Source organism: Dreissena polymorpha, chromosome 16, assembly GCF_020536995.1.
Source record: "Dreissena polymorpha isolate Duluth1 chromosome 16, UMN_Dpol_1.0, whole genome shotgun sequence".
Lineage (NCBI taxonomy): Eukaryota > Metazoa > Mollusca > Bivalvia > Myida > Dreissenidae > Dreissena > Dreissena polymorpha.
The window spans coordinates 18210130-18223533 of record NC_068370.1 but is presented as its reverse complement, the minus strand read 5'-3'; the positions used below and the strand labels follow the sequence as shown (position 1 = coordinate 18223533).

General features: G+C 34.8%; 2 protein-coding genes across 5 annotated transcripts in view; one reads left to right on the top strand and one right to left on the bottom strand.

Annotated features, from left to right (window-relative positions):
- The window catches only part of LOC127861693 (KICSTOR complex protein SZT2-like), a 167356-nt gene that overhangs the window by 111425 nt on the left and 42527 nt on the right, over positions 1 to 13404 (bottom strand).
- Positions 1121 to 11496, top strand: LOC127861502 (uncharacterized methyltransferase YdaC-like). Of its 4 annotated transcripts, none has more exons than XM_052400063.1 (4): positions 1121 to 1143; positions 10131 to 10226; positions 10471 to 10606; positions 10906 to 11496. In XM_052400063.1, exons 2-4 carry the CDS (start codon positions 10149 to 10151, stop codon positions 11331 to 11333), a joined length of 642 nt encoding a protein of 213 aa, XP_052256023.1. In that variant the 5' UTR covers positions 1121 to 1143; positions 10131 to 10148; the 3' UTR covers positions 11334 to 11496. The 4 variants fall into 4 exon arrangements, with proteins under 4 accessions (XP_052256023.1, XP_052256022.1, XP_052256019.1 ...); XM_052400062.1 differs by lacking the exon at positions 1121 to 1143 and adding an exon at positions 1250 to 1274; XM_052400059.1 differs by lacking the exon at positions 1121 to 1143 and adding an exon at positions 6297 to 6379.

Here is a 13404-nt window from a genome sequence, read left to right as displayed (position 1 = left end):
TCTCTGAAATGACCATTTGAACTCAAATACCTGTAATATACAATATAATGGACGCGTATGCATCCAAGGTGGTAGAATAATGGTACAAATGACGACAGCCGATAGCATAGTATACAAAGGCATATAATAAAATCATATATTTAGTTTTATTTACAGCCTACAGAACTGGTCACCGTACATAACAAGCATATATTTTCATTTCATTTTATATCTGTTTTATTCACAGGAGGGAAGCCCATATTATTATTTTTATTATTATATATATATGCTATACTCAGTAATTGAAACAAGGAGTGCAACTTCATTTGCCGTAAAACTACACCATCTTTACTGTAAACCATGTAACTGGAACAATTTTTAACGAATCAACTACACACCGGTTGTTTTCGAAAGCTAATAAAATAATTTATCAGGAAAAATTAAGATCAGTACCATTGATCCAGCAGTATTTCGATACGACAACCTTGAGCTGTGTACACAAGTATTACAAACTTTATAACAATTTAGAGCTATATATTTCAAATTCAGTTTAAATCAACTACTGTTACATCAAATTTAGAAAGTCAATACCAATGTCAAAGGGTAATTATCACTAATTCAGGTAATACTTTTTTTCATTAAAAAACAACCTTTATTTGTGTGGCATGTATTACATTATTGTGTTGTTTTATTTACCTTACGAAAACATTTAATTGAAAACATTAATACCGACAGCCAGGTTACAGAACATGCTATTATTAATATGTGAGTGCAAAAGAATGGTATCGGACAAATAACTCATGCTGGAATTACCAGATGGATTTTTACATTAAAACTGAGAATGTTTCCCATCCTTGGCAATTTTCACACTGCATGTTTTTGTGTATTTTTATGCATTTGATGTTGATGTAATCTCAAACATATATTAAACTTGTTTGCACATTGATGTACATCAATCTTTTCTAAATTCTCCATATCTGAACACAAGCATGTTATACTGGTATGTGTCTAATCACCAAACTTGTACTGACACAACTACTGTACAACCCATGTGGCTGGTACTTGTAATTGTAGATTGTGGGCTTCAGGTTCTAGAAAACCAACAAGACATTTCTTTACAGATTGTGAATTAACAAGGACCAACAATTTAAACATTGACCGGAGGTAAGTATATTAAATCTGATAAGTATGATACCACTTATCTAAATATAGATGTCTTCATTTTCCTTGCGGATCACCAACCGTGTGAGAATCTTCATAATCCCCCTACCAAGGAAGATAACTTCTACTCAAAGGTAGATAACTTTGTGTGTGAAGTGATAGTATTAATGATTAAGAATTGCTGTTATCTGAAGACTTTACCTTTGTTCACCTGATGTCTTAAGTATGTATCACTGTATCTATAAATTTGTTTTGATTTAATAATGCAAAGATAACATACTTAAAATGGTACAGCTTTTCCGCACAACTATGTTTCTCTATATAAAGATATTAACTCATGTGACAACAAAATTATACTTGGAACCTTGAAGAAAATGTGCTGACAAGGCATTTAGCTAGCTGATTTTGTGATGACTTGTTGTTTAAATAATCGGTCATGCAAAATACAAACACATCATGCCACTAGGATGAGCAGATCTTGTGCTAGCAAAAAAGCATTTCATTTTAATCTTAATCCACAATTAAAACAACAAAATAATATCCACTACAAATTTAAAGAGACAATGAGTTTGCCTATACTTGATGCTACTCCGCTATTCTGCCTGCTGAACTAAGACAACATAACTATAATTAAACAAGAGATGTGTTCGTCAGAAACACAATGCCCCCTATTGTGCCGCTTTAATAATTGTTTTTGACCTTTGACCTTGAAAGATGACCTTGACCATGAACTTCCACCACTCAAAATGTGCAGCTTTATGGGAACGCCGCTTTGAATTTATTTTATTTTTTACCTTTGACCTTAAAGGATGACCTTGACCTTGAAGAATGACCGACCTTGACCTTCCACCACTTAAAATGTGCAGCTTCATAATAATGCCACTTTGAATTTATTTTTTTGACCTTTGACCCTGAAGAATGACCTTGACCTTGAAGGATGACCTTGACCTTGAACTTCCACCACTCAAAATGTGCAGCTTCATGAAAACACCGCTTTGATTTAATTTTTTGACCTTTGACCTTGAAGGATGACCTTGACCTTGAAGGATGACCTTGAACTTCCACCACTCAAAATGTGCTGCTTCATGAGAACGCCGCTTTAATTTTTTTTTTGACATTTGACCTTGAAGGATGACCTTTGACCTTGATCTTCCACTACTCAAAATGTGCAGCTTCATGAGATACACATGCATGCCAAATATCAAGTTGCTATGTTCAATATTGAAAAAGTTATGGCCATTGTTAAAGTTTTCGGACGGACAGACACCATATATTTTACATTTGACCTTGAAGGATGACCTTGACCTTCACCTTTCACCACTCAATATGTTCAGTTCCATAAGATACACATGCATGCCAAATATCAAGTTGCTATCTTCATTATTGTAAAAGTTATGGCCAATGTTAAAGTTTTCGGACGGACAGACGCCATAAATTTGACATTTTACCTTGAAGGATGACCTTGACCTTGACCTTTCACCACTCAAAATGTGCAGCTCCATGAGATACACATGCATGCCAAATATCAAGTTGCTATCTTCAATAGTGAAAAAGTTATGGCCAATGTTAAAGTTTTTTTCGGACCGACGGACAGACTGACTGACATACTGACACACTGACATACTTACAGACAGTTCAACTGCTATATGCCACCCTACCGGGAGCATAACAAGAGGGCCATGATGGCTCTGAATCGCTCACCTGACTAACCTTGCTACATCAACTTAAATTCTATCAGACCCATATACAATCCCAAGCCAGATTTCATTAATTAAAACATTCTGACAAAATTTCATTAAGACATGATGAAAACTATGACCTCTTTCATCTACACAAGGTTTTACTAGAATTGGCCTGGCGACCTAATTTTTGACCCCAGATGACCCATATAAGATCCAAAATCAGATATTATTAAGATAAACATTCTGACCAAATTTCATAAACATCTGATGAAAACTGTGACCTCTATTTTCTACACAAGGTTTTTCTATTATTTGACCTAGTGACCTAGATTTTGACCCCAGGATGACCTAAATACAATCCCAACCCAGATTTCATCAAAATAAACATTCTGACGAAATTTCATAAAGATTGGATGAAAACTGTGACCTCTATTGTCTATACAAGGTTTTTCTTTTATTTGACCTAGTGACCTAGTTTTTGACCACAGATGACCCAAATACAATCCCAACCCAGATTTCATCAAGATAAACATTCTGACCAAATTTCATTAAGATTGGATGAAAACTGTGACCTCTACTGAATACACAAACAAATTGTTGACGGACGCACACACGCACAAACACACGCACAACTGACGCCGGACATCACACGGTCACATAAGCTCACCATGTCACTTCGTGACAGGTGAGCTAACAAGGGCTGTTTGTAAAACATGCATGCCCCCCATATGGGCTGTCAGTTGTAGTGACAGCCATTGTGTGAATACGTTTTTTGTCACTGTGACCTTGACCTTTGACCTTGTGACCTGAAAATCAATAGGGGTCATCTACCAGTCATAATCAATGTACCTATGAAGTTTCATGATTCTAGGCCTTATTATTCTTGAGGTATCATCCGAAAACCATTTTACTGTTTTGAGTCACTGTGATCTTGACCTTTGACCTAGTGACCTGAAAATCAATAGGGGTCATCTGCCAGTCATGATCAATGTACCTATGAAGTTTCATGATCCTAGGCCTAAGCATTCTTGAATTATCATCCGGAAACCATTTCACTATTTCGAGTCACTGAGATTGACCTTTGACCTAGTGACCTGAAAATCGATAGGGGTCATCTGCCAGTCATGATCAATGATCCTAGGCCTAAGCATTCTTGAGTTATTATCCGGAAACTATCTGGTGGACGGACGGACCGCCCGACGGACCGACATGTGCAAAACAATATTATATACCCCCTCTTCTTCGAATGGGGGCATAAATAGCAGGTGAAAACCAACATGATTAAAGCCTCAAAATTCAAAACCAAGACAATAACAAGTAAATTTTATGAAAATAAAGAAGCATCATGAATAATGTTAATGCTTGTAAAATACCGCACTAAGACTTAACAAGACTATTGCCAAGCAATATATGTCCCCTACCGGCTCCACCATTGTCAGAAATTCCACCATTGTCAGATTTTTTTTGTTAATTTGTTGCCATAGCAACCAGAATTTTTGACGTAGGAACAAAATGAAATGACGTGCATAATGCCCATATTGCCATCTATCCATGTTTCAAGTTTCATGAAAAAATATGAAGAACTTTTTAAGTTATCGCAGGATCCAGAAAACCACCATTTTCAGCAGTATTTCTAGTCTATTTGTTGCCATAGCAACCAGAATTTTTGATGTAGGAACAAAATGAAATGACAGGCATAATGTCCATATTGACATCAAAAAATATGAAGAACTTTTTAAGTTATCGCAGGATCCAGAAAAGTGTGACAGACAGACAGACAGACAGACAGACAGACAGACAGACAGACAGACAGACAGACAGACAGACAGACAGACAGACAGACAGACAGACAGACAGACAGACAGACAGACAGACAGACAGACTCACAGACACACAGAGCCATACCATAAGTCCCATCCAGTGAAACCGGTAGGGGACAATAAGCTCAGGATTAACATCAGATTTAACAAGAAACTGTCGGAGACTAGTGATGCTCCCCAAACGTTTTTTTTGGCACAATATTGCACTATATATTCAAATAAAAGGAATCGTCTTGAGGGGCATAACTTTGGACAAAATAATACTATGGATGGTTTAGCAACTTAAAAATATCAAAGGGCCATAACTCTCTAAATAAATCATCTAACCAAAACCCACAAATAACATGTGCATCTCCTTAAGGTAGTTAAGCTTCCCATAAAGCTTCATTGAATTCCAGTCAGCAGTTGGGGAGAAATAGCACAGACAAGAATTGCACTATATGTACAGTTTATAGAAAATTTCAAAGGGCCATTACTCTGTGAAAAATCATCCGACCATAACCGGCTGATAATATGCACATCTCCTATTGGTAGTGAAGCTTTCCATAAAGTTTCATTGAATTCCCTTAATAAGTTGCTGAGAAATAGCGCGGACAAGAATTGCACTAAATGTACAATGGAAAATTTCAAAGGGCCATAACTCTGTGAAAAATCATCGACGAGAACTGGCTGATAATATGCACATCTCCTCTTGGTAGTGAAGCTTCCCATAAAGTTTCATTGAATTACGGTCATTAGTTGCTGAGAAATAGCCTGGACAAGAATTGCACCATATGTACAATGGAAAATTTCAAAGGGCCATAACTCTGTGAAAAATCATCCGACCAGAACCCGCTGATAATATGCACATCTCCTCTTGGTAGTGAAGCTTCCCATAAAGTTTCATTGAATTCCGGTCATTAGTTGCTGGGAAATAGCCCAGACAAGAATTGCACTATATGTACAGTTAATGGAAAATTTCAAAGGGCCACAACTCTGTGAAAAATCATCCGACCAGAACCCGCTGATAATATGCACATCTCTTGATAGTGAAGCTTCCCATAAAGTTTGGGATGACATAAATCTGGTCATTAGTTGCTGAGAAATAGCCCGGACAAAAATTGTGCACGGACGGACGGACGGACACATGGAAACACGAACAGACGAAGCGGCGACTATATGCTTCCCCGCCAATTTTTTGGGGGGCAGCATAAAAATCAAGTAAGAATTTAATGCCTTACTGAGCAAGCCCTTCTCACACTATTTTTAGACAATCAAACTATCTGGCAATCTTGTGCTCATTTTAAAATCATGTAATTGTATTAAATAGGTAAATGTATGGTGTCCAATTCTTTTTATAAAATGAGCTTATTCATCTGTACCATTACAATTATAACAAAGAATCTAATTATTTAGACTATTTGGGTCACTAACATGACTAAGTACCTGTACTTAGTGTTTTTGATGATGCTGATAAAGATTTTTTCTTCATAGGACACCTTTAAAGGACTTTTCTTTTGTATTTTTCTGTATAATTGTATGGAAAAAGCAGAATATGTGTGTAGAAATAACTGATAAAGCACAGATTCAAAAATGAAGCAAGTTCAAGGCATACAGGCAAATAAGGAATATAACTATTGATCATCTTTCTTTGCATAATGATAGGGTTGTTTCCCTTGTTCAAATATTTGTGTTGCTCTTCATTAAGAAGATAGTTTGCAATATACAGGTTATGTTAACAAATACTAAATAACAAAGGTAAACATTCATGAAAAAGCTAACATATATGTTTATTAATTGGGTATTTAATTTGATATCATTGCAATGATATAATCACCTTATAATTCGGAATCTGTTAAAATTGTAATGTTTTAACAAGTTCTTTTACTAACTCAATTTGCAAGGTCATTTTTTTGTTTATATAAATGTTGCATTACTTAACCTGCCGTTACCCGAATTCGACTGCACCTAAATTCGACGATGTTCTATTTTTATCGATTAAATGGATGATTATTGTTTTGGAATCATTTCAAAGTAATACAGCCGAGTTTAATATTATTATTTTGTGCTATTAAACATTTCATTATTTCTTTAATGATTTGCTAAATATTGCTTCATGTAACCGTTACATCGTCGAATTTGGGTCACACCGGGATAATTGTCAGTAACTAGCTCTGTATTATGCATTTAGGTGCATGATTTATTCTATTATAAACACTGGGTTTAAATTAAAGAAATTGTTTGCATCATATAAATTAACTACCCTGTTTAATTAAACGTCAGTTGCAGCACCAGTATTCTTTACACTAAAGACATAGGCCCAAGTATAACCCTACCCCTAACCCCTAAACCATAACCCTACCCCTAACCATTCGTGGGCGGAGTTAACACCGCACTTTCAATTGTGCAATTTCTCTTTGGGTGAGAATCTATTTGGAATATAATGTTCTCGCAAGATATGTCCTTGAATAGACCTTGCTTAGCTGTTCAATGTGTTCTATATAATAATACCTATGTTAACAGGCATACAATTTCAAATATCAACTAAATTCTCCAAGTGACAAGAGTTCAAAGCAGTGCATGTATGTTTCCAAATCAAAGGACTAAAAGCCTTTACAATATATGTCTTATTCACATATTTTATTTTTACAAACCCCCACTGATATTGATAACGGAAAGTTAATTTCTTTTAAACAAGATTAAAGTTATTTTATAGTTTTAAAAGGTACACTATTATTGTCCCCTACCGGTTTCATCGGAGGGGACTTATGGTTTGCACTCTGTGCGTCTGTCTGTGAGTCTGTCTGTCTGTCACACTTTTCTGGATCCTGCGATAACTTTAAAAGTATCTTAATATTTTTCCATGAAACATGGATAGGTTGCAATATGGACATTATGCATGTCATTTCATTTTGTTCCTATGTCAAAAATTCTGGTTGCTATGGCAACAAATATGGCAAATGCTATGGCATTTAATATAAAACAAATAAAACAAGATGTGTTTGAGAAACACAATGTCCCCTATATATGACCTTGACCTTGTGAAGGATGACCTTGACCTTGTGAAGGATGACCTTGACCTTTCACCACTCAAAATGTGCAGCTCCATGAGATACACATGCATGCCAAATATCAAGTTGCTATCTTCAATATTGCAAAAGTATTCATAAAATAAACGATTTGGGCCACATATATTTGACCTCTGACCTTGAAGGATGACCTTGACCATGACCTTTCACCACTCAAAATGTGCAGCTCCATGAGATACACATGCATGCCAAATATCAAGTTGCTATCTTCAATATTGCAAAAGTATTCATAAAATAAGCGATTTGGGCCACATATATTTGACCTCTGACCTTGAAGGATGACCTTGACCTTGACCTTTCAACACTCAAAATGTGCAGCTCCATAAGATACACATGCATGCCAAATATCAAGTTGCTATCTTCAATATTGCAAAAGTATTCATAAAATAAGCGATTTGGGCCACATATATTTGACCTCTGACTTTGAAGGATGACCTTGACCTTGACCTTTCAACACTCAAAATGTGCAGCTCCATAAGATACACATGCATGCCAAATATCAAGTTGCTATCTTCAATATTGCAAAAGTATTCATAAAATGAGCGATTTTGGCCACATATATTTGACCTCTGACCTTGAAGGATGACCTTGACCTTTCAACACTAAAAATGTGCAGCTTCATAAGATACACATGCATGCCAAATATGAAGTTGCTATCTTCAATATAGCAAAAGTTATTGCAAAATGTTAAAGTTGGCGCAAACAGACAGGACAGACAGACCAACAGACAGGGCAAAAACAATATGTCTGACAAATCTGACAATGGTGGAGCCGGTAGGGGACATATATTGTTTGGCAATAGTCTTGTGAAAACTAAATTGTTCTAATAATTTATATAAAATAAAACTTCCAGTAATTTTATCCAGAACTGACAGTAATGAATAGGAATTCACATGTTTACACCTTCAAAACAAAGGCAAATAAATAATAGAAGGACCACAAATTATATTTGAAGAGTTCGACACTATATTGGTTTGTTGGACTGTGTCATATATGTCATTCCATAATACACAATTAAAGCCACACACCTTATTTGGCATAGTAAATTTAAGTATAAATAAGAAACATGTTGTATCTATGCCAATTAGAATATATCTGGTGGTTACAAGGAAGAAATCCATCTTTTTTGCACTCAAAAACTTAAAAATAATTGCGTTTGTCGTAATGGACGTATACGTCTAGAAATCCTACTTATTTTTAAATGCGGTACCATTTGAAAAATAATAAATTACTTGCTAACTAGGCTATAGATTTAATTTTATCTATGCCAATTAGAAAGAATATATCTGGTGGTTACAAGGTAGAAATCCGTCTTTTTTGCGCTTTAAAACTTAAAAATAATCTTGTTTGTCAAAATGGACGTATACGTATAGAAATCCTACTTTTGGTTTTAAAATAAAAAATAAAAATAAATTAATTGCTAACTAGGCTATAGATTTAATTGTATATATGCCAATTAGAATATATCTGATGGTTACAAGGTAGAAATCCATCTTTTTTTAAACTTAAAAATAATCGCATTTATCGAAATGGACGTATACGTATAGAAATCCTACTTTCGGTTTTAAAATTAAAAAATAATAATTAATTACTTGCTAAGTAGGCTACAGATTATAGTACAATTTTGCAAACTTTCAAATTTAATCTAAATGTATTGATTTACATGTTTTTTATTTTACGATGTGTGGCTTTAACAAAAATAAATATGGCAAAAATTGACAGTGGGCTTGAGGATTAAAAAAAACAAGCCTTGGCCATTTTTCAGATGTAAAACATGTGTGACAAAAGAATTGTTAGATATGTTCCAATCAAGACTAGGGAATTCTTATTGAACATGTCTTAAGCATGCCATGTGCATGCATTTGGCAGTTAAATATAACGATGAATAAACCAGTAATTTTTAATTACTTTGAATTCAACCTGTAGAGACTATTTTCTTAAAATCTGGCAAAGGTGACAGTGAGCCCGCCATTCCATGACATATTTGTTCACTCAATCAAATACGAAATCAATGTTTTATTGAGTTAATTAAATTAAATTTCATCAACCCCCCATCATCTTATGCATTTATAAACTGAAGACGGTTTTTGCATTACATCATAATGGTCAAATACAATTTGTTGGGTAGCAATTGAGCAATATGTTTATTCCTGTATGTGTTATTGTATGTGTCAGGTTCATAAACGGCCGAAGTTTTTCATATCAAAAGGACCAGTAAGTTTCATGATTAACTGCCCCATAGGTCATTACACACAAATGTTAGTTTTGAACAATGATTAAGTTTTATTATTTTCTGAATTTAAAATAATTTCTCAATAAACCTGGATTATCTGGATATCCAATATCTTGATTGGATAAACCTGGATAAATCTGCAGTTATAGCAAATACTCAATATACCTTGATTTCAATAATTTTGCAGTTAATAGACAGCTAAACCATGGGGCAAGTGGTGGCCAAGCAAGTGTCTAAGAATCTTGCAAGGCCAGACTCTGGACCATTTGGATGGCTTGTTGCTGTAAGTGGCAGTCACAAAAAGTACTTATAAAGGTTTCATTTGCTGTGTGTAAATTTTGTTTCTTTGGAAAAAAATAATATTTTTTTAATTTCGAAATTCCTGTGTTTTTTCTTTGGCTAAAAGAGTTATTGTTGCATCCCTTAATTATTGGCTAGTAGGTCATAAATTAAGATGATTTTTGCTTCATTATATGTGAGACTATATCCAAAATGTATCCAACATCAAAATGAAATTTGTATTTCAGAGAAAATTTTTGCAACTCAATAAAGTCCTTGAGGTGAATGCTGTAAAAGTGTGTGACATACAGCCAGATGACAAGGTCCTAGAGGTGGGTTTTGGACCAGGGTTAGGGCTTCAAGCAGCTTATAAGCGTGTTAAAGCTTAATACATATGTTGATTTTTTAAGATATTACTTTTTGTAACAGTGTCAAGTTCTACACGTTTATGTTCCGTTATTTTTTGTGCGCGCAGTAAGCCAAACTAGACAGTAAGCAGTATATAACTTGTAACTAAATTAACCTCATCAACATCAAGTTACATGTATTTGAACGTTACAAACATAATTGCTTTGCACTAGCAAACTTTGAGGGTAAAGTGGAATGCTTTTTAATTGGCTGAACATGTCTGTACCAGTTACCTTAGTTTTATGCTATACACTCAATCTACATATAATTTTTAGATGGAAAAGGAGAAGTCCATGGGATAGAAATTTCTGAAAGAATGCTGAAGATGGCTGAAGGTAGCCTCAGCCAAGAAATCTTAGCCAAGAAAGTGCAACTGAAATTTTGCTCAGTGAAAAAACTTCCTTATGACCCGAACTACTTTGATAAGATCTTCCATGTGAACTGTTACTATTTTTGGCCTGACCTTGACATGGCCATGCAAGAACTCCAGAGAGTAATCAAACCCCAAGGAAAACTAGTGACAACGCTGAATCTTGAACGGCTTAAAGAGGTGAAGAGCAAGAATATGATGCAGTGTGGAAATTTCGACCCTGATCGATACATGAAAGCACTGGAACGTAACGGCTTTACCAACATTAAGATGGCTGACATAAAAGACAAGATTGCCTTTCAATCAATAACAGCTACTGCAAACAAAAATTAAGAAACATGTTGTGAGCAAAATGATATCTGGTTTATTATTGGAAGACAGATGGATACTGTTGTTTTTTTTGTCATATACACATATGTACTGATTTTTTACTTTCAGTAGATGATGTATGTATGACTAATTATGACCATTTAATAATACAAACAAAACAAGCTTCTATCCAGTTATTGTACTTAAAATATGGTATTTCTCCAAATCAATAGCACAAAGGGGTTACAAGATTTCAACAAGAAAGTGAAATATAAAATCAAAAGACCTATTTCACTTCTGCCAATTTTACATCTCGTTAATTGCCTTGATTGGTTTAGACAGCAACAAGATTACTTATCAAATTAATCGGAGAAGATAAATGTCCTTTTTCTAATTAATAATAAATACAGCTTTTTACATCAAAATAAAAAACGCACATCATGTTAGAAGTATATGTTTGTTATCAGTAAAAAATCTGAATAAATAGCAATTTTATTATTATCATACATCACAAGCATAACTAGTCTCTTTTATGCTGATTTGCAATTTTTAAAGTTCGTTAAATTTATTAGCACCATTGCTAATTGCAGGCGTCCAGTCCTGCAATAAAGCCCTAAATAGTTCAGAGGGGTAAAATTATGCTTGACATGACCCAATTGTGAGGGAATTCCAGTTTTGAGGAGATTTGATAATGTTCGAGTATGGAAAAAAATAAAAAAAGAAGCACATTCTTTGAACTGATATCCCCCGCCAAAAATAAATTCTGTGAAAGACAATGCCTTTTGCAGGGGATAAAAATCGTTTTGCTAAAAGAGGATTTCAGTTTAAAAAACAAAATCCGGCTTGGAGGTTGTCAAATGTATATGCAATGAGTGCTGCTTTTTTTGGAACCATTCTGCTTCAACTTTCAGGAAACATCTTGTACTAAAATTATACTCAAAGGATGCAGATTGTTGCTATTTAACGAAACATCCTTATATGTATTCCTATTCAGCAACAGACAGATATTCTGCAGCACAAACAAGTAGATACATGCTTTTTAAAAATCAAATATATTTCTATGAAACTGTTACACCAACACCTCTGCTTGTCATCAAAGCTTTGGTATCACATAATAGTCATCTTATTTATGAAGAAGATTGCTGCTATTTAAGGAACTAAACTGTTGCACGAAAACATCCGATTATTCTTCGGTATTTTTGTGCCAAATAATCCTCAGAATCACCTCCAATAGACACATCGTGTAACAAGTAGATTTCTGCTCTTTAAGTAACAATACATTTGAGCCGAGATCTGGGAAAATTGGGCTTAATGTATGTGCGTTAAGAGTTTTTACAGATAAGCCTGTGCAGGCAGCACATTAAAAAAATTTAAATAAAAGGAAGTCTCTTCTAAACAGAAATCCAGTCTAGAATGAAAATGTTGTCTTCGTAAATCTGAAACCAAACTTTACGTACATGCATTCAACCCAATTTTCCCAGAGCAATAGTTTCATTTAAGTATTAAACCAGTTTTGACAAAACATCTGCCTTTCCGCAGTACTTCTGTACCACAAAATCTTTGAAATCAGATAATCAGGAAAACTAGCTCAAATGGGTCTAGCTGCTGTTTGAGGAAAACAAGGCTAGTAGAAATTTGCTGCATTATAATTTGGTATTTGATTTTAAAACAATTTGAATATAAAGAAGGTGAAACAAGAGTGATCTTTATACATGCCAGACGTCCCGATCTTGGCAGGACAGTCCTGCTTTTGGGGTGTTTGTCCGGGTGTCCCGATGTGACACAATTTGTCCCGACATTCCTAAACAATGACATACGTTCTAAAAGGGCACAATAAAATTCGCAATTAAAGCTCTGTCTGGCTTAAATTACCATCGCTTATCCCTTTATTAACAAACCATATCTACAAGACGAGTGATCCAGTGTTGTTTTTAACACCTTATCAGCGATATTTCGGCAAATTATTGATTTTATCGGGCATTCACACCGTGGTGGTTTTATGATAGGGGTCGCTAATCGCTAGCGGGAGATGCATTGTAATTAATTAAAAGCAGACTGCTTTTGTATTTCATGGCCAAAATCAAGTCCAAAGATA

What these genes read in the sequence shown, in the direction of transcription:
- LOC127861502 (XM_052400063.1), top strand. Translation starts at nt 10,149, where the DNA reads ATGGGGCAAGTGGTGGCCAAGCAAGTGTCTAAGAATCTTGCAAGGCCA. An exon ending in CATTTGGATGGCTTGTTGCT is followed by an intron (nt 10,227 to 10,470) that starts GTAAGTGGCAGT and finishes TTTGTATTTCAG; the next exon opens with AGAAAATTTTTGCAACTCAA. An exon ending in AGCTTATAAGCGTGTTAAAG is followed by an intron (nt 10,607 to 10,905) that starts CTTAATACATAT and finishes TATAATTTTTAG; the next exon opens with ATGGAAAAGGAGAAGTCCAT.